The sequence below is a fragment of the Pseudonaja textilis genome, chromosome 4 (genome assembly GCF_049901715.1).
Source record: "Pseudonaja textilis isolate UNSWEBS1 chromosome 4, rPseTex1.2, whole genome shotgun sequence".
NCBI lineage: Eukaryota > Metazoa > Chordata > Lepidosauria > Squamata > Elapidae > Pseudonaja > Pseudonaja textilis.
The window spans coordinates 10,290,339-10,316,525 of NC_141993.1; the positions used below are offsets into that span (position 1 = coordinate 10,290,339).

Here is a 26,187-nt window from a genome sequence, read left to right on the forward strand (position 1 = left end):
CCTTAGCTGTTCATTGTACGATTTAGTCTTTTCCTTCCAGGATATAACCACGGAAAGCAATGATCAGAAAACATGCTGTCCCCATTCATTCTGAAACTATTTTTTTGAAATGTTTGATAACAGCGACAAAATTTACGCAATATATAATTTAACCTTCAATGAAGGTGTCAAATACATCTAACAGGGTAGCCATGGGAAGATCATTTCCAACGCATAAAAAGATAATTGGATCGTTTCCAATGTGCCAAAAGGAAGACCAGGCCAATTTAGGTTGAAACATTCTTCTTTTCTTCAGTCTTCTTCTGGCCGCTCTCGCCGAAACTTTTACCCCACGCCGTTATCTCACCTGCTGCATTCTGCACCGCTTTTTCACCAGTTTGTTGCACACTTTTGTAGGTGTCACCAATCACTTTTAAAAAAGAAAGGACCAGATGGTTAAAGGGCCTTTTAATATTACAATTTTGCCTCCCTGGGAATATAGCAAACTTGACATTCCCTGAAGCCTCTCATAAATTATCTGACGTGTATAATATTATGTGTGTTCAAAATAAATTTGATACAGACAGCACACTGCCGCTGCAGAAATGGAAACCTTATGTATAACAAAGGAAAATGCATAATTAAAAATAATTAAGACAAATAAATTATCTGAAGTCTCTTCAGAGGGTAGATGCACAGAGCCTTTTATATTATTATAATCTGAGCCACCCCATGTCATCTTGGACACTGCTGATAATTTTTAAAGTTCCAAGATCAATGTGACCCAGTTCACTTGGCCAATTACGCTTAACAGATACCATCCCATTCAACCCTTTCTTAACAGAAAACTCCCTAAATGACAGAATTGGGCATTTCCAAGTATAAATTCCGATTTGTTTAAAATGAGTTTTAAAAGGTCCTAAATAATTAAATACTGACCAGACCAAATCAGTTTGCCAATTGTTCAATTTCTCTGTCTTTTGAAAATAGATGACACTTGTTCATTGCTTGATTTTTTATTTTCTATGTTTTCTCAATTATTTCATCCCTGAACTCTCTACTTTGTCCTATTCATAATCAAGTACTCTTCCATTGCCTCAGAGTTTTGATAGTTTCTGTGATAATTTACAAACTTCATAAGTTTCTAGGATGATTTTGCCAACTCCTCCTAGGCTTTCCAAAAGAAATAAAAATTAAGATCACCATTAAATCAAGTTCGCTCCTGGTAACACTGCCCTTATCACTTAAGTTGGCCCTGAGTCAGACGCAAAATAATCTGCTATTTCTTGGTCGGTAAAAATCTTTTGGTTTCTCAGTCTTACCCATAAAGCTGAGATACCTAACGGGTCTCCCATCCAAGTCTTAACCAAGCCTGACCCTGCTTAGCTCTTTGAGACCAACCAAGAACAATGAGTGGCAGGAGGAGCCTAGTATAAAAATCTGCCTAATAAAGTTCATTTGATTTAAAAAACAAAACAAAACATGGACTCTCTCCTTCAAGAACAGAATTTCTTGATTTGAATAGTTTTCTGTTCTTTGGTACAAGCTAACTCGGGTTGGTGACCCCAGGGCTCTGGAGCCAGCTGTGGCTCTTCTCCTGCAGCTCCTCCTTGCCAGTTGATAAAAGGAAGAAGGATGCCACTAGGAGGAGACTGTATGGCGGGAGGAACCGGACTTCCGGTCGGCTCCAGAATTGAACGGGGGGAGGGGGCTTCCAGTTAGGACTTTTGTGGCTCTTTGAGCGTTTAAGGTTGCTGATCAATAGGCTAACTGAAGACAAGTTTATTACAAGCAAGATCAAACCTGATTTCTCTAGTTACAAGCCTGTACAGGAGGCAGATTGCTCCAAATTGGGGGGATGTACCATTTTCTTTTATTATAAGAGTGAAGGTGCTCCTCCTAACTTAATAAAAACCTGTCTGTCTTACCTTTCTGACCAGTTTCTGTCACCTGATCCAGAACGTGCTGCACGGCCTGCCCTGCTGAGTTAACTGCAGTCATAAACAATAGCATAAATTACTGTCACAGCAATCATACACCGGTTGCCTGAAACAGTTCATTTTACATTTTAAAATAACAGCCAAGTTAGTACCGTGTTTTCCTGAAAGTAAGACCCTATCTTATATACTGTATATTTTTGCCACCAAAAAAGGCACCAGGTCTTATTTTCAGGGGACGTCATCCGCTGATTAACCTCACTTGCATGCATCACCCTCAGCCTCCTTTTCACTGTCAGAGGCCTTCAGGAATTTCTTTGGCTGGGAAGGCTTTTCAATACGTGAACATTTTATTCGTGTTTATTTTTTTAAGGAATTTGGAGAATAGCTTGAATTTGGCAGCCCCTATGGCAGCCCCCTGGGAGAGAGCTATCCTGTCACCCCTAATCCTTCTCTTCAATAGGATGAGCATAGTTGCCTTAGCTGTTCATTGTACGATTTAGTCTTTTCCTTCCAGGATATAAGCATGGAAAGCAATGATCAGAAAACACGCTGTCCCCATTCACTCTGAAACTATTTTTTTTTTTAATGTTAGGTAACAGCGACAAAATTTACGCAATATATAATTTAACCTTCAATGAAGGTGTCAAATACATCTAACAGGGTAGCCATGGGAAGATCATTTCCAACGCATAATTTAGGTTGAAACATTCTTCTTTTCTTCAGTCTTCTTCTGGCCGCTCTCGCCGAAACTTTTACCCCACGCCGTTATCTCACCTGCTGCATTTTGCACCGCTTTTTCACCAGTTTGTTGCACACTTTTGTAGGTGTCACCAATCACTTTAAAAAAAGAAATGACCAGATGGTTAAAGGGTCTTTTAATATTACAACTTTGCCTCCCTGGGAATATAGCAAACTTGACATTCCCTGAAGCCTCTCATAAATTATCTGACGTGTATAATATTATGTGTGTTCAAAATAAATTTGCTACAGACAGCACACTGCCGCTGAAGAAATGAAAACATTATGTATAACAAAGGAAAATGCATAATTAAAAATAATTAAGACAAATTATCTGAAGTCTCTTCAGATGGTAGATGCACAGAGCCTTTTATATTATTATAATCTGAGCCACCCCATGTCATCTTGGACACTGCTGATAATTTTTAAAGTTCCAAGATCAATGTGACCCAGTTCACTTGGCCAATTACGCTTAACAAGAGATACCATCCCATTCAACCCTCCCTTAACAGAAAACTCCCTAAATGGCAGAATTGGGCATTTCCAAGTATAATTCCGATTTGTTTAAAATGAGTCTTAAAAGGTCCTAAATAATTAAATACTGACCAGACCAAATCAGTTTGCCAATTGTTCAATTTCTCTGTCTTTTGAAAATAGATGACACCTGATCATTGCTTGATTTTTTATTTTCTATGTTTTCTCAATTATTTCATCCCTCAACTCTACTTCGTCCTATTCATCATCAAGAACTCTTCCATTGCCTCAGAGTGTTGATAGTTTCTAGGATAATTTGCAAACTTTATAAGTTTCTAGGATGATTTTGCCAACTCCTCCTAGGTTTTCCAAAAGAAATAAAAATTAAGATCACCATTAAATCAAGTTCGCTCCTGGTAACACTGCCATTATCACTTAAGTTGGCCCCGAGTCAGACACAAAATAATCTGCTATTTCTTGGTCGGTAAAAATCTTTTGGCTTCTCAGTCTTATCCATAAAGCTGAGATACCTAACAGGTCTCCCATCCAAGTCTTCACCAAGCCTGACCCTGCTTAGCACTTTGAGACCAACCAAGAACAATGAGTGGCAGGAGGAGCCTAATATAAAAATCTGCCTAATAAAGTGCATTTGATTTAAAAAACAAAACAAAACATGGACTCTCTCCTTCAAGAACAGAATTTCTTGATTTGAATAGTTTTCTGTTCTTTGGTACAAGCTAACTCGAGTCGGTGACCCCAGGGCTCTGGAGCCAGCTGTGGCTCTTCTGCTGCAGCTCCTTCTTGCCAGTTGATAAAAGGAAGAAGGATGCCACTAGGAGGAGACTGTATGGTGGGAGGAACCGGACTTCCGGTCGGCTCCAGAATTGAATGGGGGGAGGGGGCTTCCAGTTAGGACTTTTGTGGCTCTTTGAGTGTTTAAGGATGCTGATCAATAGGCTAACTGAAGACAAGTTTATTACAAGCAAGATCAAACCTGATTTCTCTAGTTACAAGCCTGTACAGGAGGCATATTGCTCAAAATTGGTGGGGGGGGGGGAGGGGGAAATGTACCATTTTCTTTTATTATAAGAGTGAAGGTGCTCCTCCTAACTTAATAAAAAGCTGTCTGTCTTACCTTTCTGACCAGTTTCTGTCACCTGATCCAGAACGTGCTGCACAGCCTGCCCTGCTGAGTTAACTGCAGTCATAAACAATAGCATAAATTACTGTCACAGCAATCATACACCGGTTGCCTGAAACAGTTCATTTTACATTTTAAAATAACAGCCAAACTAGTACCATGTTTTCCTGAAAATAAGACCCTATCTTATATACTGTATATTTTTGCCACCAAAAAAGGCACCAGGTCTTATTTTCAGGGGACGTCATCCGCTGATTAACCTCACTTGCATGCATCACCCTTGGCCTCCTTTTCACTGTCAGGGGCCTTCAGGAATTTCTTTGGCTGGGAAGGCTTTTCAATACGTGAACATTTTATTCGTGTTTATTTTTTTAAGGAATTTGGAGAATAGCTTGACCCCCTCTCTATGGCAGCCCCCTGGGAGAGAGCTATCCTGTCACCCCTAATCCTTCTCTTCGATAGGATAAGCATAGTTGCCTTAGCTGTTCATTGTACGATTTAGTCTTTTCCTTCCAGGATATAACTACGGAAAGCAATGATCAGAAAACACGCTGTCCCCATTCATTCTGAAACTATTTTTTTGAAATGTTTGATAACAGCGACAAAATTTACGCAATATATAATTTAACCTTCAATGAAGGTGTCAAATACATCTAACAGGGTAGCCATGGGAAGATCATTTCCAACGCATAAAAAGATAATTGGATCGTTTCCAATGTGCCAAAAGGAAGACCAGGCCAATTTAGGTTGAAATATTCTTCTTTTCTTCGGTCTTCTTCTGGCCGCTCTCGCCGAAACTTTTACCCCACGCCGTTATCTCACCTGCTGCGTTCTGCACTGCTTTTTCACCAGTTTGTTGCACACTTTTGTAGGTGTCACCAATCACTTTAAAAAAAGAAAGGACCAGATGGTTAAAGGGCCTCTTAATATTACAACTTTGCCTCCCTGGGAATATAGCAAACTTGACATTCCCTGAAGCCTCTCATAAATTATCTGACGTGTATAATATTATGTGTGTTCAAAATAAATTTGATACAGACAGCACACTGCCGCTGCAGAAATGGAAACATTATGTATAACAAAGGAAAATGCATAATTAAAAATAATTAAGACAAATAAATTAAGTCTCTTCAGAGGGTAGATGCACAGAGCCTTTTATATTATTATAATCTGAGCCACCCCATGTCATCTTGGACACTGCTGATAATTTTTAAAGTTCCAAGATCAATGTGACCCAGTTCACTTGGCCAATTACGCTTAACAGATACCATCCCATTCAACCCTTTCTTAACAGAAAACTCCCTAAATGACAGAATTGGGCATTTCCAAGTATAAATTCCGATTTGTTTAAAATGAGTTTTAAAAGGTCCTAAATAATTAAATACTGACCAGACCAAATCAGTTTGCCAATTGTTCAATTTCTCTGTCTTTTGAAAATAGATGACACCTGTTCATTGCTTGATTTTTTATTTTCTATGTTTTCTCAATTATTTCATCCCTGAACTCTCTACTTTGTCCTATTCATAATCAAGTACTCTTCCATTGCCTCAGAGTTTTGATAGTTTCTGTGATAATTTACAAACTTTATAAGTTTCTAGGATGATTTTGCCAACTCCTCCTAGGCTTTCCAAAAGAAATAAAAATTAAGATCACCATTAAATCAAGTTCGCTCCTGGTAACACTGCCCTTATCACTTAAGTTGGCCCTGAGTCAGACGCAAAATAATCTGCTATTTCTTGGTCGGTAAAAATCTTTTGGCTTCTCAGTCTTACCCATAAAGCTGAGATACCTAATGGGTCTCCCATCCAAGTCTTAACCAAGCCTGACCCTGCTTAGCTCTTTGAGACCAACCAAGAACAATGAGTGGCAGGAGGAGCCTAGTATAAAAATCTGCCTAATAAAGTTCATTTGATTTAAAAAACAAAACAAAACATGGACTCTCTCCTTCAAGAACAGAATTTCTTGATTTGAATAGTTTTCTGTTCTTTGGTACAAGCTAACTCGAGTCGGTGACCCCAGGGCTCTGGAGCCAGCTGTGGCTCTTCTGCTGCAGCTCCTTCTTGCCAGTTGATAAAAGGAAGAAGGATGCCACTAGGAGGAGACTGTATGGTGGGAGGAACCGGACTTCCGGTCGGCTCCAGAATTGAACAGGGGGTGGGGTGGGGCTTCCAGTTAGGACTTTTGTGGCTCTTTGAGCGTTTAAGGCTGCTGATCAATAGGCTAACTGAAGACAAGTTTATTACAAGCAAGATCAAACCTGATTTCTCTAGTTACAAGCCTATATAGGCGGCACATTGCTCCAATTTGCGGGGGGCAGGGGAAATGTACCGTTTTCTTTTATTATAAGAGTGAAGGTGCTCCTCCTAACTTAATAAAAACCTGTCTGTCTGGAGATGGGAGGAGCTTGCGCCGTGGCGATACGGTTTGCAATCGAGCTCCTCGATTGCAGCCGATATCTCCGCCACTGGCGGTCCAACGGACCTACGCTGTCCCGTAGGGACAGCCATCGTGAAGAGCATATCCTGAGGATTCGGGGATACCGCAAAATCCCTGGAGAGCCGGGTGAAGCTCTTCTTGCCAGCGGCGGAGAGGCAGCCCCATGCTGCTGAGGCCGGGCGACTCCAGACGGAAAGAGTTTGAGAAAGAGTTTGTCGGTTGGGTGAGAACTTCTTTTTTTATTTAATTTTTGAATTTGGAAAGTTTACTCTAATTATCTGAAGAAACCTGTGTGATTTTTGTTTTGTTTTTGACAAAATTGATTTAGCGGCGTTTTTTAGGGAAACGTCAAAGAGAGAATCCATTTTTTTTCTTTTCTTTGCTTCCGGACTCTATTGTTACTTATTGGATAACTGGACTGTTTTCTTTTTCTATATATTCATATGTTTTATTCTTCTTCTGGACTTTTTATTTTTATTTTTCTGGGCTAGAGGCTTCTCTTGATTTTGTTTGATTTTTCGGTTTTTGTTTTGTGTATTGCAAGTCGGCTTTCCCTTAAGAGAGGAGGGGGAAAGTGAGAACTATGATACTTTGTAACACTGCCACCTAGAGGCTCGGAAATATTTAAAAAAAGAAAAATAGACTCTTCTTCTCAAGGACATCCCCTGATAAGATAGAGGAAAGCACTTTGTGGAATATTATTACAGGTGTCTTTCTGGATATACATGGCTCAGCTTTGAAGCTTGTGGGAAAGAGAAGGGAGTTATAATTAGAGCCTTGGATAATTAAATAGAGTGCAGTGTGTTGTTTTTTTGAGTTCTGCCAACCCCTTCACTAACATCAAGGTCCTGACTTTTAAGCTTGATTTATTTGCAAAGGGAAGCCTCTGAATTTCTTTTTCTACTTATATTTTATTTTGATTTAACTGATTTTATTTTTTCTTTTGCCTATTTGGATCCTGTTTTCTCTTTTTCCTTTTTTTTTTTTTTTTTTAATGTACATTAGCGGACTATTTCTTTTTCTTTTTTTAATTGAGGTTTTTCTTTTTTTTTTTTTTTTTTTTTTTCTGGCTGGACTAAGGTGTGGAATCTGAAGAAACTTATTTTTCTTGGTTTTTGTCTTGTTTTTTGTTTTTTCTCTTTTTCTTCTCCCCTTCTTCCTTTTTGGCTTTGTCTTGTTTATTATTATTATTGGGTTTCTATTTTTACTGTTACTTTTTTTTATGGTTTTTTTTTTTCTTTTTTTATTGGACTAAGGTCAGGAAGAATTTGAAGAATTTTTTTTTTTTTTTTTCTTTTTTTCTCTCACTTTTGGCTTTTTATTGTTGGCCTTTTTACCTTGGATTAAAATTTCATATTTTTTTCTTTTTTTGTGGATTAAAATTTGAAAAAACTTGAAAAGTCGGAACCACTTAAAATGAGTAAGAAATTTATATCTTCGGGTGCCTCTATGTCTGCTTCTGCCTCCCCACCATCTGGACAGCGTTTAATTCAGACATTGTTAAAGCAAGATAAAGAGAAAGAAAAAGAACAAGAAAGAGTATCCTTCCAGATGATTATGCAAGGAATTCAAGATCTTAAGGTAAAAATGGATACTATTGAACAAAGAACAGGTAGGATGGAACAGATGATGGAAAAATATGAAGAGAGACTCCAAAATGTTGAAGAGGGAGGCAAACAAAGAGAGGAGAAAATTGGAAATATCGACAATAGATTAACAGCGATTGAACAAGAAAAAAGTGAGATGTTGAAGTGGGAGTTGGATAGATCAGAATTTTATCTTAGATTCCAAAATATAGAAGAAGAAAAAGGACAAGATTTGGTTGCGATAATGGTAGGAATCTTGGCGGAGGCGCTCGAGATAACAGAAGAGAAGATGATGGATGGAATTGATGAGATATATCGAGTTTTTACAAGATATGCGATGAGAAATAACCTACCCAGAGAAGTTCATATTAGATTTATTAAAAAATCTTTGAAGACACAAATATTGCAAGTAGCAAGAGAGAAGCCACTGAAATACAAAAGTAAAGAAATTTTGGTTTTAAAACAAATACCTAGAAGAGTGAGAGAGATGAGAAGAGAATACCGATTCCTGACTAAAAGGTTATTGGAAAAGAGGTGTCTTACAGGTGGTTGATTCCAGAAGGATTGATGTTTACGTGGCAGGAACAGAGACATAGAATTGATTCAATTGAGAAAGCAGAACTGTTTTGCGCAGAGGTTTTGGAGGCAGAGAAGGAGGAGCAGGAAAGGAGGTCCCATCAATTGAATCTCAAGAGGAACAAATGGAGGTTGGAAAAGAAGAAGGTGCAGTAGGTGGACAAGTGGATATTAAAGATCAACGTGAGGCAAGACCCATGAGAGTGGTTAAATCTAAATATAAAACATAATTATGGAAGAAAAAAAATTGATTACAATGAATATAAATGGACTGAACTCAGCTGCTAAGAGAAGGAAGATTTTCCATAAATTAATGAAATTAAGGTTCGACATAATTTGTTTACAAGAAGTTCATATTAAAAAGCAACATGAACAATTGTTATTACAACCAAAATTAGGGAAATTGTTTACCTCTTTGACACAATCCAAGAAAAGAGGGGTGGTTTTATATATTAAAGAGGCCATTCCAGCAAAAATGATTTATACAGATGATGATGGGAGAATATTAATGGTAGAAATAATGGACAATAATAGAAAGATACTTTTGATTGCAATTTATGCACCGAATGATAAACAGGAAGAATTCTATAGAAAATTACATACTAAGACTGCCGAACTTGACTATGCTAATGTAATTATGATGGGAGACTTTAATGGAATTGTGGATAATAGACTTGACTATATTGCAACAACAGTAAAGCATAACAGGAAAACTCTTCCTAAATCCTTTTTTAAAATGATAGATGAATTAACTTTAAAAGACGTATGGAGAAAGAAATGATAAATCTAAGCAATTTACGTTCTATTCAAATAGGCATCTATCATGGTCCAGACTGGATATGATTTGGATCTCAACAGATTTAATGTCTAGTATTCAAGAAGTAAATATTGAAACAAGTACTTGGGCTGACCATAACCCATTGACAATTGAATGGAAGGGACAAAGGAAAAGATCGAGATGGACATTAAATAATTCTATTTTAAAGGATAAGGAATTTATACAATGGATGGAGAAAGAACTGGCCTTCTTCTTTAAAGAGAACAGAAAAGAAGACACCTCGATACAGAATGTTTGGGACACAATGAAGGCCTATGTTAGAGGCTTGATAATAGACTATACAAGAAAAAAGAACAACAGGAAAAGGCGAACTCTTAAAGCCTTGGATGATGAATATAAGGGACTTGAAAAAGAATTACAGAAAATGCCACACAGAAAAGATGTTAAAATGAAACTGGATATAACTAAACATAAAATGGATTTAATAGAGAAAGAAGAACTGGCACAGAAAATTAGGAATGCTAAACAGAATTATTTTGAGGATGCAAATAAGCCAGGTAGATGGCTAGCATATAAATTGAGAAAGGAGAAAGAGTCGAGGAAAATACCGCAGTTAATAGACGATCAAGGTAAAATTTGTTATGGCAGCAAAGAAAAAAAAGAGATTATTTATGATTTTATAAGCATTTGTATAAGAAAGAAGACATTGATGAGGAGAAAGTTAAACAATACCTACAGAATGCAAATCTACCTAAGATACCTAAAGAGATTGAAGAAATGCTAGAAAGTAATATAACAATGATGGAGTTAAGTCAAGCACTTAAGAAACAAAATAATGGAAAGGCACCAGGTCCAGACGGGTTTCCTGTAGAATTTTATAAAATCTTTCAAGAATCACTGTGTATTCCACTGTTAGAAGTTATGAATGAAGTTATGTTAAAAAGATGATACCTAAAACATGGTCAGAGGCTTACATTACACTTATTCCAAAAGAGGAGGCGGACCTACTGCAAATCAAGAATTATAGACCGATTTCTTTACTAAATGCAGATTATAAAATTTTTGCTTCAATATTAGCAGAAAGACTTAAAAAGTACTTGAATAACTTTATCCACCCAGACCAAAATGGGTTTTTGCCAAAGCGACAAATCAGAGACAATATGAGAGTAATTCTGGACACCCTGGAATACTATGAGGCACATCCTGAAAAGCAAATGGCTTTGATATTTTTAGATGCTCAAAAGGCATTTGATAATGTGAATTGGAGATTTATGTTACTTTTAATGGAACAGATGGGCTTTGCTAGAAGATTTATTCAGGCAATAGAAGCAATTTATAATGAACAAACAGCTAAGGTAATGATGGAGGGAGAATTTACAGATCCTATTAATATAAGAAAAGGCACAAGACAAGGTTGTCCTCTTTCTCCCTTGATATTTGTATTGACTTTGGAAGTGTTGAATAGAAATATCAGAGAAGATAAAACTATAAAAGGAATGAAAATTAAAAGGAAGAATTTAAACTACAAGCCTTTGCAGATGACCTAGTCTTTATCTTGGAAGATCCTATAGAAACAGCCTCGAAACTGTTGGAAAAGATAGAGGTCTATGGGGAGGTGGCTGGTTTGAAAATAAATAGAGATAAAACAAAGATTTTGTCAAAGAATATGTTGTTGAAACAAAGGGAAGAGTTGGCAGAACTGTTAAAAATTCAAGTTACAAACAAGGTTAAGTATCTGGGGATATATTTGACATCAAGATGTAGTACATTGAAGGAGAATAATTATATTAAACTTAAACAACAGATAGCTCAAGACTTGAAAAAATGGGAGAACCTACAATTGTCATTAATAGGAAGGATTTCAACAATTAAGATGAACATTTTACCCAGAGTCTTATTTTTGTTTCAAACAATACCAATTAGGCTTGGAAAAGAATATTTTGAGGATTTAAATAAAATTGTTTTGAAGTATATATGGCAAGGTAAGAAAGCAAGAATAAAGTTAAAGCTTTTACAGGATGCTAGATTTAGAGGAGGGTTTGGACTGCCTAATTGGGAGTTGTACTACCAAGCTGCAAACTTGACGTGGGTTAAAGAATGGATAACATTAAGGAAAACCAGATTGTTGACATTAGAAGGTCATGATTTGTTGTTGGGCTGGCATGCTTTTTATGGTACAAGGAACTAAAACACAGGGGTATTTTAGAAGGCATTATATACAGGAGTCTCTGTGGTTGAATTGGGAGAAGATAAAAAAACAGTGTTATTTGAAAATTCCAGTTTGGTTATCGACGATAGAAGCGTTTTCTTATCCTATAATTTATAAAAAGGAACAAACAGTTAACTATGGGGAATTATTAGATGAAAAGGGTGAACTTAAATCGATGCAAAAATTGGAAGAACAAGGTATACGGATGAATTGGTTTTCATATTTGCAAATATATTCAAAGTACTATGAGGATTCCAAAGCAGAGGATTTTATGATAAGCAAACTGACTTGGATAAGATTTTGATGGGTACTGATGAAAAGGTGATTAAAAATTGTATGGTTATTTATTGCAAATTAAGCTTGAGGAAGAACAAGTTAAAGAAACTATGATTGCGTGGGGGAGGAATTTTGGATATGGGATTGATTTAGAGAAATGGCAGAAATTATGGTCAAAATTATAAAATGACAATGTCTACAGCCTATAAAGAAAACTTGTATAAGATGTTTTACAGGTGGCATTTTCCCCGACAAGGATAGCAAGAATGTTTAAGAACAAATCCGAAAAATGCTGGAAATGTCATCAGAAACCTGGTTCATACTATCACATGTGGTGGACTTGTGAGGATGCTAGAAAATATTGGACTAAAATCCACATGTGGCTGGAAAAAATGACAAAGAAGCATATAGACTTGAAACCGGAGTTTTTCTATTGGGAATACTACCAGATACTTATAGTAAAGAGTTGAAATATTTGATTGTAAATGTATTGACTGCTGCTAGGATTGTATTTGCAAAAATTGGAAAAATGAGAAAATTCCATTGCAAGAAGAAGTTGTAAAGAAAATTTTGGAATGTGCTGAGATGAGTAGATTGACTTTTGAAATTAGAGAGCAAGAAGATAAACAATTTTATTTAGTTTGGGATCTTTTCTATCAATGGTTGAATGATGAAATATTAAAATATAAAAGTTAGATAATAAGGAATAATAATGACTTTATTTTCCCTTTCCTTTTATTGGTTTTTGATACTATATTTATATAATAGTTTTCTTTGTTTCTTTCTTTTTCATATTTGGGATAGAATTGGTATGATTATAAGATTTGTTTTAGAATAAAATATTTAAAATATAGTTATCTCATAAAGGCATGACCGAATAAAAGTTAAGTCAAATTTTTTTTTTTTTCTTTAATAGAGATACTAGGATTTATAAATTTGTATTGATAAGAGTATTATATAAAGTAACTGTAATTGTGACTATGAGGTGAATGCACAAAACCGATGGACCAACCGACTTACGGTGTGTACAAAAATATGGGGGAGCTGATACTTTTATGTTTTGTTGTTGTGTTTTTTATGTTAAAAAAATAATAAAAATTTATATAAAAAAAAAAAAAAACCTGTCTGTCTTACCTTTCTGACCAGTTTCTGTCACCTGATCCAGAACGTGCTGCACGGCCTGCCCTGCTGAGTTAACTGCAGTCATAAACAATAGCATAAATTACTGTCACAGCAATCATACACCAGTTGCCTGAAACAGTTCATTTTACATTTTAAAATAACAGCCAAGCTAGTGCCATGTTTTCCTGAAAATAAGACCCTATCTTATATACTGTATATTTTTGCCACCAAAAAAGGCACCAGGTCTTATTTTCAGGGGACGTCATCCACTGATTAACCTCACTTGCATGCATCACCCTCAGCCTCCTTTTCACTGTCAGAGGCCTTCAGAAGCTTCTGTGGCTGGGAAGGCTTTCCTGAAGGCCTCTGCAGCTGATAATAGACCTCCAGATTGATCTGGAGCTTTGCTATCAGCTAAAGAGGCCTTCAGAAAAGCCTTGCCAGCCTTGCCGGCTGCAGAAGAAATGGGCCAGCAAGGCAGGTGTTGGGGTGTGTCCAAAGGTAAGTAGTAGGGCAGCTCCACCACCATCCATCCCTACCCTAGCTTAATTTATACCTGTCCACTCTGGGCGGGATCTTAATTAGAGCTTTTTTGGGGGTGGGGGGTAGGGCTTATATTGGGTGCACGTGTAAAAAAATCAAGCCAGGACTTACTTTCAGGGTAAGTCGTATTTTGGGGGAAACCGTATCTACAGTAGGAACAATTATATTTTCAAAAGCCTATTTAGCACCCCCAAAATATCTCAGTAATAGGAATAAATTATTAAGTTACTAATATCTACATTCCAATTTTTCTTTAAAAGAATTAAATTTTGTGCATCATCAATATTAGATTAAAATACATTTTTGGATCTGTCTGGTTTTGACAGAGAAGGTTGCACATGCTAACTTCTATTGTATAACTGTGTGAAACTTTCAAGGAGCTTTGCAGAAAAATCTTTAAAGTGGCACGAAAATCCACACTTTAAAAAGACAACTCCCCAAGCCAAGCATCACTTCTAGTGATGTCATGAAGATGTTCATATATTTTTATTGTGAAGCAGTTTGCAGTTCTGTTCTTATGAGATGCCTTCCTTTGACTTCATCTCTGGGATAGTTCAGAATTACCTCAAATGTTAGCCAGGCCCAGCTATGTTTAACTTCTGAATAGGTCAACCAGGGAGGAACATAAGGAATCAGGATTTCTTATGACAAGTTCTCCGTCACAAGAGTTGCAGACTTAAAGCTCCCTTCCAGATCTTGGGTTGCACTGTCACCTTCAGGTGTAGAAATGTCCTCTGAGGTTCTTTGATTGTTTTGCTCAGTAAATATCTTCCAATAGAGGGACTCAGGAAGAAATCATAGATCTCACCTGAAAACCAGCTTCTATGCTGGTTGGACTCAACTTCTAGGGCTCTTTAGTGGACAACTCAAGCCTCCAGAGGTCATTCAGGGGTCAAATCAACCCTACAGGGTTAATTCTGGGGTCAACCCAAGCTCTATAGATAATTCCAAGTCAACTGAAGCTTCTGGAGTGGTCCTGGTCTTAACGCCAGCTTCCAAGGGTTATTTATGGTCAAGGTTTAGGGCTCTTTGGTGTTCCACTCAAGCCTCCAGAGGTCACTTCAAAGTGAAATCAAGCCTCCAGGGTTCATTTGGAGTACAACCTAAGCATCTTGAGGCCATTTCAGATCAACTCAAGCTTCTGGCGTGATCCTAGTCTGAACACCAGCTTCCAAGGAATATTTGGGTTTAACCTCTAGGGTCCTTTGGAGGCCCACTCAAGCCGCCTCCAGGATCATCTGGAGATCAACTCAAGTAGCTGATACTCAGCTCTGTTCATTGAAAAGGGCAAAAGTTGGTGTGCTGAATGCTGTGTTGAATCCTGAATGTAGCAAGAGAGTGAATTGCAAAGGATCTCTGAATTCTTAGAACAGCATATTATAGTTGGGCCACACTTCACAGTGGACGATGAGTCATGTGTAGTTTGAACTACTGAGTTTCAGAGAGCACCAAGGACTCCTCAGTTCAACCCTGAGCTACAAATATTTTCTTCAATTGAATTTTCCACTATTTGGTTGTTCAGGACTGCTTCTCTCCATCCTTGGTAACCCTTGTCTGAATAATAAAATTAATTCTGATTTTTGGAACCTGAAAGTAAGGGAGAAACTATTTGGTTATGTCCATGGAGACGTATGGAATTCTTGATGTTCCAGTCTTCTCCTTAGATGTTGCTGTTCTATTTGTCTCCTTTGTCAAAACATTGTGCTTGGAAAGATGTAAAGCCCAATAGTTTTTCACTGGTCCTTTGGAAGACGGTGCAGAAGGAACATTGACAGCTAGATAGTGGTCCTAGTGGACCTTTTTGGTCCTTCCTTCTCTTTCTGTGCTTTTATGGTTAATTGCGTTTTTAGGACTTTATGTCTTCTGCATGGAGTCACATTAACTGGATAACACTAGCACTTAGATTTACATACCACTTCACAGTGCTTTACAGCCCTCTCTAAGCGGTTTAAAGAGTCAGCCTTTTACCCCAGCAATCTGGGTCCTCATTTTACCGACCTCGGAAGGATGGAAAGCTGAGTCAACGTTGAGACGATGAGAATCGAACTGCTGGAGTGAGAAGTGAGTTAGCCTGCAGTACTGCATTCTAACCACTGCGCCACCATTGCTCTTCTGGCATAAGAATATCATTAAAACTTTTTTTTTTTTTAAATGGAGCAGGAAAATAGATATAGCACAAGACAACTGAGAAATTGCAGATTTTCACCCATGCAGAGCTTAGCAGAAACTCTCCAAAAAATTGAGTTAGATGAACAGATGCTACGAGCTCAGAATGAACTCTTAAGGAGAAGGTGGGGAGGGGGAAGTATGAGAAAGTTGTGCTTTAAGAAAATATAACTGGTGGACTCCTTGTGCCAAAATCCATGTTTATCAGGGCTAATCCTGTCTTCAGTCATAGCTGAATTTTGGGAAAGTTGCATTAGTCAGTGAAAGTCACAAACAAGGAATCCGAGACCAGCTTTTAAGTTTGGACCTGATAGTAAGATTTATTAGTTTTTAAAAGGCACCACTTAATCTTTCTGATTTTTGTCTCTCAGCTGTAAAATTTGCTGCTTTGGGAATTTTGTAAGTCATCTTGATTTCTGGTCAGTTGGTAAATGTATATAAATGTATATAATTACTACTCTTGGGAGAAGTTTAAAATAACATCTTGTGACTTGACGGGGCTTGAATGGAAAGCTACGGAATGCTGTGTGTGAGTGTGTCTTTCAACTTTCTGAACCACACCTTTTTTTACAAAAGAGAGAGAGAGAGAGTAAAAGGCAAAATAATGCCTCAGGGGGACACAGTTCTGGGAGAATGAAGATGAAAATCAAAGATTCTCAGTTTCTAATCAACAAGAAATTCCTTGTTAAAATACTTCTTGGGTTTCTATTCAATACACATAAATTTGTGCTCTGATTTTTTACTTATGAAATCTACATGGGCATGGCACCCTCAGCATCTGAAATGGGTACTCATATTACATAACAATTTACTCCACCCCACATCACCCCAACTCCCCCCCAAAAAACCTGAGGGAAAAAACAGAGTTGAGTTTTTTCAAACCCCCCCCTCCTGTAAATTCTCATATAAAAGACCAGGCCTATAAAATGATTCCCTGCAGAGCCCCTATGTTTTCTCTCCATCTCAAGAAGCCACAAGAAACTGAGAACATAAACAGTGAAGAAACAAAAGATCCCAAGGAAGGACAGAAGGAAAGGAAGGAAAGGAAAGGAAAGGAAAGGAAAGGAAAGGAAAGGAAGCAAGGAAGGAAGGTTGGTTTTAAATCTAGCTGTATGAAAAAAACAGCAGGGAAAGAAATATAAGTTACCGCTTGAACTATTTAAATTAAACTGTTTGGCAAGCATGTTGGATTATCTGGCATTATCGGAGTCTCCTCAAAGATGCACATAGGGAACGGTTTCTCAGGTTTACCTCACGTTCCGTTTATTTGACATATTAGGAACTTTTGGCTTGCCAAACAAGTGTTCTCCTACTGATCCCTTTCTCCAAGCAAACCTATTCGTTGCACCCTGGAAAAAAGAAGAAGAAGAAGAAGAAGAAGAAGAAGAAGAAGAAGAAGAAGAAGAAGAAGAAGAAGAAGAAGAAGAAGAAGAAGAAGAAGAAGAAGAAGAAGAAGAAGAAGAAGAAGAAGAAGAAGAAGAAGAAGAAGAAGAAGAAGAAGAAGAAGAAGAAGAAGAAGAAGAAGAAGAAGAAGAAGAAGAAGAAGAAGATAGTCTCCCTTGACCTCAAGTCGTAATAACTTACACATTGGTTTATTTTTCTTGGCTGTGCTACACAAGGTTGGCTCCTGTCTTTTTCTGAGAGGTCTTTGTAGCTTCCCAATCTGGCTTGCAACTCTCAACTCTCCGGTGGCCTCCCATCCTGTACTACCCAGGTTGACCCAGTCTCCAGATCAGCCAAAACCAGCTAGATGTGAGACACCAACACCGTGTTGAGGATAGAAGCGAATTCTCCACCCAGGAAAGCTAGAGAGGAACGAGAGCATTTAAAAGATTCCGGAATGACCAGAGTCTACTTACCTGTGTCCTGTGCAGTGTTGCCTTTCTTGGAGGTTTCCTCTGAAAAATTGAATTTAAACATAGTTTCTGTCCGTTGGGTGGATGTCTTGCTGTCTGCTCAGCAGTAGATTCTCCGTTTCCAAATGGAGCCCAGTCCTGTTGCTCTGCTTGCAGATCTGTTGGGGCTTATATAACAGAGAATCTCCCCCAGAGGACATGTGGAAAAGCACTGGCCAAACTCTTGTTTGGAAACTAATTTCCAGTTTCAAAAACAAAGCAAGCAGATTTGTTTGAAATTATAGTGTTCCCTTCTGGAGGAAAAGGGTGTGGTTAGGCTTAAATGCATGACAGAGACAGAGAGAGAGAGGGAGGGAGGGAGAGAGACAGAAACAGAGAGAGGGGGGGAGGGAGAGAAGGAAAATGTAGTTTTCCTTTTTCTTTTCAAAAAGTTTTTTATTTTATATATACAATAATTCCATTCCATTTCAACCGTGTGTCGACTAGGTACATATTTCTTGTGCTTACTGTTATAATTAATACTTTTCTTACCAACTTAACAATAATCATATTTTCTTATAAGTATTATCTAAATACCTATTTTTTAAACAATCTTATCTTATTATTAGGTATTCTTCTTGTCCGTTTTATTTTCCAACCATTGATAAAATAAATCCCATACCATATAATATCCCGTTTCTTCTTTTTTCTTTGATTACCAATGTTTTACCTATTCATTTTTGCACATTCAAATATTTTCTCAATTACTTTTCCCTCTATTGGTATCTTATCGCTTTTCCAATTCTGAGCAAATACAATTCTAGCTTCTGTTAATACATGTATAATTAAATATGCTTTTTCTTTACTGTAACCTTCAGGTACCATTCCTAATAAAAATATTTTGGGTTTCAAATGTGTTGTTTTATCATTTTTTCCAACCAATGTGTGTATCTTTGTCCAACATCTTTTGGCTTCTATACAAGACCACCACATATGGTAGTATGTTCCCAGTGTTGAAAATCTAGTTTTCCATAGCTGCAAAAGGAAAACGATTCCTATCTCTGGAGTGTTGGCAAGGTAGACGTATTTTCTGGCTCTTCAAAAATATTTCCAGTGTGAAGTTTACGACTTGGGGATTCTACGGCCACAATAAGAATAAAAAATTCAACAGATGGAAGGTGTGGAGAGAGGCTTATAACTGCGAAGGATTGGGGAACTGCTCAGCTGGGCAAAGATTCAACTTTAAATCAAATTTGCAGCCTTGTGATCCCATGAAGTTCAGGCCAGGCAGAGAAGAGCAATTGCTGTTTTGCTAACAGGGCTGGAAAAGGGAGAAAAATGGAAGGACAGCAGGTCCAGTCTCGAGTAAAAGAACTTACAGACCTTCTTTGAATCTGGTAGGAGGCTTAAACTTCAGGTTTTAGGGAACACTAGGGATATGGTTAGAAGCACACTGGAATTGAGGGGAAATTTCCAAACAGTGAGGACAATTAATCAGTGGAACAGCTTGCTTTCGGAGGTGGTGGGTGCTTCATCACTGGAGGCTTTTAAGAAGAGACTGGACAGCCATTTGTCTGAAATGGTCTAGGGTCTCTTGCTTGAGCAGGGGGCTGGACTAGAAGACCTCCAAGGTCCCTTCCAGCTCTATTCTGCTTCTGGTTATCAACATTCACTTTGGCAAGAAGGATCTTGTTGGTACAACATGGGGTTTTGAAGCAGAAGGTCTCACATATGATCCCAGAAGTGCATCTTTTGTTGCTGCAGATTTGGAAACCAGATTAGTCTTTAAGTCTCTTGCTGACTCTGTCCATTTTTTCTGACATTGCTGATGAGAAGACGCAAGGATTGGAAGGAGTGAGCAGATACAGAAAGAAGGCAGGATCTTGTTCAGGGAAGACTGTAACTCTTAAATGTTATTTCTGAGTTTTAACTATGAGGCGGTAACCCGAAATGGCTTCCATGCGGTTGTTTTCTGGGTCTGAGCCATGGTGGTGCAGTGGTGAGAATGTGGTACCGCAGACTACTTCTGCTGACTGCCGGCTGACTGCAATTCAGCAGTTCGAATCCCACAAGGAAGGAAGGAAGGAAGGAAGGAAGGAAGGAAGGAAGGAAGGAAGGAAGGACCTGGTGATGTAATAGTGAGACTGCAGTATCTCAGGCCAATTCTGCTGACTGTCAGGAGTTCAATCCTGACTGCTCAAGGTTGACTCAGCCTTCCATCTTTCTGAGGTGGGTAAAATGAGGACCCAGATTGTTGGGGGCAAGAGGCTGACTCTGTAAACCACTTAGAGAGGGCTATAAAGCACTGTGAAGTGGTATATAAGTCTAAGTGATATTCTTGGTCTGATGGGTCCAATGTTGCATGAGAAGCTTTGATGGAAAATAGGAAATAATTGAAAATCAAATCAAATCGAATAAAAAACAAAATAAAACCATTCCCAATCCAGACAAATTGTGCAAACCAGATCTCCAAATTCCATAACTGGCCCAGCCATTGCTGAGAATTGTGGTATTTGAAGTCCATACCTCTGAAAGTTGACCGGGTAGGAGAAGCATTCACAAGAAGGTAAGATTGCTGGAAGGCTTGGGATGGTTATCTCCAGTTTTCACTTGGTTACAAAATGTGTCTCCCTTTCACAAAAACAGTGTTTTCATTCACAGGGTGCAAAGGCTCTGGGTGCATCTGGAAATATATATGCTCTGCAAGTTGCTATCTTACCTCTTGTTTATGGGGCTGATGGCAGTTTGGATCCTGCTGCTTCTCTGAACTGAAAATAAATAACTGTGTACCAATAAAGGATAATATTTTGGGGGCCCTTGGTGCTCTCTGACCATGCTTGTTTTCTTGCAGATATGTTAAAATTGGAAGCTTTGAGGTGGCCACATTCAGTGCCCGGGAATTTGGAAGAAGGGATTTCATAGTGAGGTAGAAGATTAGACTCAATAACATTCTTTTCTCAGAGAGTCAAGGACATGTTGCCCTGCAGCTGGATGTGAGTGTCTGGAGGAATGTCTCCAGTTGGGATGAAGATTTGATTGGGCCATGTGATGGACAGGTGGGTGCAGGGTATGGGATCCTTGAATTTCTTTTGGAAAGGAAAAAACCCACAAACTCTTCGATTCAGGTTTTCCCAGATGTGCCAATATGACTACTCTAATAAAATGGAACTTTGAGGAAATGCCTGTCTCGGAGTTTATTGGTTTGCCATTGGTTAGTTGGAACGCTGGCAAGACATTTCATTACCCTAACTGGGTAACATCGTCAGTGCTACCGTAGTAAAGAGTGCTTCAGGAAAACAAGCAAGCTCAGAGAGCAACAAGGATCCCTTATTTATTTCAACCCTGAGCTACAAACATTCTCCTTTATTGAGAATATTTTTAACTCAAAGTTGAAATGACTGGTCCTTGCTCCTCTCTGACATTGCTTGTTTTCTTGCAGATATTTCATTACCCAGACTAGGAATTGCACTGATGATGTTACCTAGTTTGGGTAGTGAAACTTCTACAAGGAAATAAGCAAGCTTAGAGAGCACCAAGGACCCCTCAAATAACTTGTTGCCTGTCTTCCTACTTAACAAAACCAGCCCTGTCTGCAATCAGCATCTCTCAACACGCAATTCAAAACAAAAATGAATAAATAGACCAGAAAGTGGGTGTGTGAGCTGTATAGGCACTGTGGTTAGAATTCAGTATTGCAGGCTAACATGCTTACTACTCACTGCCAGTTCATACCTGACTGGCTCAAGGTTGACTCAGCCTTCCATCCTTCCAAGGTGGGTAAAATGAGGACTCAATGTCAGCTTATAAAACATTTTGTATACACGTTTTATAGTTGACAACAGAAAGAATTGGCGGGGGGGGGGTTTCAAAGAACAGGCGGCAGTGTGGAATCGAAAGTACATTCCATTCATATTTTCTTCAAAGACTGATTAGATGACTGAAGCTTCTGCCCTGAAAAAAATCTAATTGGAGAGCATGATTGATGACTCTTGGCTATGGACATTTTTCATTGGATAATACACCAAGGGGGGTGGGGGGGAAAAGCAGGATCAAGGGTGACTGTGAATTACATATTTCAGAGTTGGCTACAGGTAACGTTGGGTGTAGAATGCTACTTTCAAATAAATCTTTTTTAGTTTTGGGAGTGTGGCTCAAGGCTCATGATTTAATTGGAGTAACTGCTGGAATCCTAACACCCAGATTGTTGGGGGGCAAGAGGCTGATTCTGTAACAATAGCAATAACATTTAGTCTTACATACCGCTTCATAATACTTTACAGCCCTTTCTAAGTGTTTTATAGAGTCAGCCTCTTGCCCCCAACAATCTGGGTCCTCATTTTACCCACCTCAGAAGGATGGAAGGCTGAGTCAACCTTGAGCCTGGCGAGAATCGAACTGCCTAACTGCTGCAAAATTAGCCTGCAGTACTGTATTCTCACCACTGCGCCACTGTGGCTCAGTGTAAACCACTTAGAGAGGGCTGTAGAGCACAATAAAGTGGTACATCGGTCTAAGTGCTATTGGGTTGTCTGTACTGATTGAACACTTGCATCTTAAGCGAGGAGGAAGGGTCTAGGGCAGAGGTCTCCAAACCTGGCAACTTTAAGACTTGTGGACTTCAATACCCATATGCTGGCTGGAGAATTCTGGGAGTTGAAATCCACAAGTCTTAAGGCTGCCAAGTTTGGGGACCCCTGGTTAGGACAGCCATAGCCAGGAAAGATTCAGAGACATCACGGTGGACACAGGGGGAGGGGATACTGCTGAGTTGCAATTCAGCAGAGCCTTGGAGAGTTGGAAACGAGGCCAGATGTTGGCTAGCCCTGTTTTGGGGGAATGACCATGGTAATGAAAGGAAGGGGGCCAATGTTTAGCCTGCCATAGAAAAATAGAACAAAGCCTGGCCCAGATTTTAGAAAAGCAATGAAATGGGTGGTGGGGCTGGAAATGCTGCGGCTGGGATAAATGAGTGTGAGTTGAATTCAGAAGTGGGCCACAGTATTGTTCTGACTTTGGCTTCCCCAAAAAGCCCTAAGCAGACTTTTTGTCCTGGCAAAACCCCTTTTATTAAACGAAAGTGAATTTCTTGCATTCACATTCCGCCAAAGGCCTGGCAAACAGTCTTTCAAGGGTGCAATGAGGAGCACAGGCCTTATCTAGCTTGGAGAGCTGCCAAGTAAATATTTCCAAACGCAGTGCTGACAAGGAAGGACTCAGCACAGAGTCTCTGAGATGCACAGAACAGATCTTCACACTGCTGCAACGAACAAATTATTGCTCTTCTTTTTCCCCTTTTTCCTCTTCTTTTAATACCTATGGGAGGGGCCATTCATTGTCCACCTGTGGCCTTACTCCCATGTCGACCCTTAGTTTGTAATAGTTCTTTTCTTTTGGCAGCTCTGTGCATTTGGCAACCCGCTGCTGAAGCAAGAAACGCTAAACCATTCCAGACAAATTGTTGTACAGCCTCTTCTTGAAAACCTCCCATGTTGGAGCACCCACAATTCTGGAGGCAAACTGTTCCACTGTTTTAATTGTTCTCGCTGTCAGGAAATTTCTCCTTAAACCTATGTGAATGTGTGAACTTCATACCCTTCTGGGATATTTCCTGAACTTCATAAAGCTCAAGAAGGAATTCCAGGCCTTTTGATGTAGAGGCAAGAGAGAAGATCCTCCTCTCCATTCACGTGGTATCATTCATTGGAGACGAGAGCATCTATTTCAGAACTGATGCTTTTAACAGATTAACAGAGTGAGAAGGGACTTGTAGGTCATCTAGTCCAACCACCTGCCCAAGCAGGAGACCTTACACCATTTCTGACAGATGGCAGTCCAGTCTCTTCTTGAAAGCCTCCAGTGATGAAGCTCCCACAACTTCCAAAGGCAAGTTCTGTTCCATGGGTTGATTGTTCTCGCTGTCAGAAAAATTATCCTTGTTTCTAGATTGAATCTCTCCTGGATCAGTTTCCATCTGTTATTCCTTCTCTGGCCTTCAGGTGCTTTGGAGAATAGCTTGACCCCCCTCCTCTCTGTGGCAATCCCTCAAATACAGGAACTCTGCTATCCTGTCTCCCCTGGTCCTTCTCTTCACTAGACTAGCCAAGCCCAGTTCCTGAAACTCTTCATTGTATGTTTGTCTCATTTCTGATTCTCACCCAGTGAACATGTTCTAACATTCAGACTAATATCAACACGCATATTATTATGAATCATTTAAAAACAAGAGGGCTCTGTATGAGCCATGTATTCAGCAGGTCGGAGCAGGTGATCTAGCACTGCACTGTGCAGAGCTGATTGGATGTGCTTTGCAAACTTAGTGTATGATTCCACTGTTGCTGCTGTTCAAACGTACTTAAACCCAAACTTATTGCAAAAGCAAAACCTATTTTATTGCAACACTGGAAATTCCTTTCATTCCCAGCCAGAAGGAATCTTAAACAGTTCCCCAAGATAAACACACCCCTTTCAGTACTGTACAATGTTGCCAAAAACAGAAGCATCCAATTATAACAGAAACCAACCGAAATACCAGAAAAAAACCAACCAGAGCTTCAAGGAGGGCTTGGAATCTATCGAACTACTTTGCTTCCTGCAAAGGTTTCGTCATCTTGGCCTGATTTTTATCCCTGATGGGAGGGGCAATCACTTCCCAGCCTTACTCCCAAGTCACCCCTTTTGTTTCAGCTGCCTCTCGCGTTCTAGCAGCTCTGCGCACATGCACACTAGGAACAGGCTCCCCTTGGTCCTCTGCCTTGCTGCTGGCAAACTCTAGAGGCTCTGGAGTCAGCACACAACTCACAGATGGTCCTGGCCTCATCTCTGCATCAGATGCAGGATCCTCATCTGGGTCCTCTCCAGACTCCTGGACTGTTCCCCGTTCTTCCCCATTGTCCGATTCCGCTGCCGTCTGCACAGGCTGCCTGCAAACCACAACAGCCTGCCATCTCAGAAAATCTGTGAACTCAGTTACTGAGTTAAAGATAAATGGTTTAAATGCAACAACATTTAGGATCTACATGCCCCATCCAACATTTCCCAAAAGGGCTCATTGTTGTCTGCAAAGCCGCTCCAGAGGTTAGGATAACATCTGGATCGGCAACACGTTCCAAATTTCCTGTGACTTTCACAACAAGGTGGGGTCTGAGCTGTGCTCTTTCTTGTTTAGGTCTCCTGTGTCCGTTTGATCCAAATAATAATAATAACAACAACAATAATGATTAATAATGAATAATAATAATGATGATGATGAATAATGAATAATAGTAATACTAGTACTAGTACTACTACTACTACTATTAATAATAATAATAATAATAATAATAATAATAATAATAATAATAATAAAGCCTTTGTGTTTAATCTCAGATCTTAAAAAATCCAGGGAAAGAGGAGTAATTCAGATGCACATTTTTATGAACTAGTGCTCCCTCTTGTGGTTGGAAGGAAAAACTGCAACAGGTGATTTTTTTTCTCTCCTGTAATTTGCTGCTGTTCTTAATTCTCCATGTTGGATTGAATGTCCTCTTGTGCTGAAATAACTGGGACGCAATACCATCGTGTGTCCCATAGAATAATAAGGTATGAACGTGGTCAACATTCCCGTCTGTCAATGAGAAAAGGCCACGTTGATGGAATCCACATATCCATTGGCCCCAGGGGTGTGGGCTTCAAAAATTTTTGGCAAGGGGTTCTTTGCCCGGTGGCTGGGTGGGCATGGCCATGATGGGTGTGGCCTAGTCAGCCTCCTGCACCAGGGTGTGTGTGTGTGGGGGGGGGGTTGCCCTCCCCGGGCTCCGGAGGGTTTCCTTGAGCTTCCAGGAGGGCGAAAATGGCCTCTCTGGGCTCCAGAGGCTCTATGGAAACCTTCAAACAAGCCCATTTCTGGCCTTCCCGAACACCCAGGAGGCCCGTTTTTCTCCTTCCCTGAGCCTCTGAGTGTGCCCTGCACTTACCTGCATCCAAGATGGGCCTCGTGGGGACTCCCGGGAGGGGCAGGGTGGGGTGGGCGGGCCCAGCCAGGAGTGGGGTTTGGGGGTCATCCAAACTGCTCAGAATCTTAGCTAGAGGGTCTCCTGAACCCCTGCAAACTCCCAGAAGCCCACCCCGATTGCACCAAGACTTATAACCAGGACTGAACCTAAAATTTGTGTTGCTAAGTGAGACAGCTGTTAAGTGAATTTCCTCCCCATTTGTGACCCTTTTTTTTGGCCACAGTTACAGAGCAAATCACTGCAGTCGTTAAGCGGATCTGGCTTGCCAGAAGTCGGCTGGGAAGGCCACAAACGATGATTCACCTGACCCAGGGACCCTGCAACCATCATCAACCCATGCCAGTTGCCAAATGTCCAAATTTTGAGCCAATGTCCACAGACCGGCCGCAGCCATTGT

General features: G+C 39.5%; 1 protein-coding gene across 2 annotated transcripts; it reads right to left on the reverse strand.

Moving 5' to 3' along the window:
- Nucleotides 1-84: 84 nt before the first annotated feature.
- On the reverse strand, nt 85-18,141 carry ADIRF (adipogenesis regulatory factor). Of its 2 annotated transcripts, XM_087932212.1 has the most exons (5): nt 17,824-18,141; nt 4,267-4,329; nt 2,694-2,756; nt 1,908-1,970; nt 85-409 (listed from the first exon to the last, which is right to left on the reverse strand). In XM_087932212.1, the coding sequence occupies exons 1-5, from the start codon at nt 17,882-17,884 to the stop codon at nt 267-269; spliced, it is 393 nt and encodes a 130-aa protein (XP_087788338.1). In that variant the 5' UTR covers nt 17,885-18,141; the 3' UTR covers nt 85-266. The 2 variants fall into 2 exon arrangements, with proteins under 2 accessions (XP_087788338.1, XP_087788339.1); XM_087932213.1 differs by lacking the exons at nt 85-409; nt 1,908-1,970; nt 2,694-2,756; nt 4,267-4,329 and adding exons at nt 4,837-5,157; nt 13,268-13,330 and having other exon boundaries at nt 17,824-18,125.
- Nucleotides 18,142-26,187: the final 8,046 nt, after the last annotated feature.

Excerpts from the sequence above, each read along its gene's own strand:
- ADIRF (XM_087932212.1), bottom strand. The coding sequence starts at position 17,884 with ATGTTTAAATTCAATTTTTCAGAGGAAACCTCCAAGAAAGGCAACACT. Across the intron at positions 1,971-2,693 it reads AGCGGTGCAAAATGCAGCAG|TTAACTCAGCAGGGCAGGCC; the intron begins GTGAGATAACGG and ends TTATGACTGCAG. Across the intron at positions 410-1,907 it reads GACAGAAACTGGTCAGAAAG|TGATTGGTGACACCTACAAA; the intron begins GTAAGACAGACA and ends CTTTTTTAAAAG.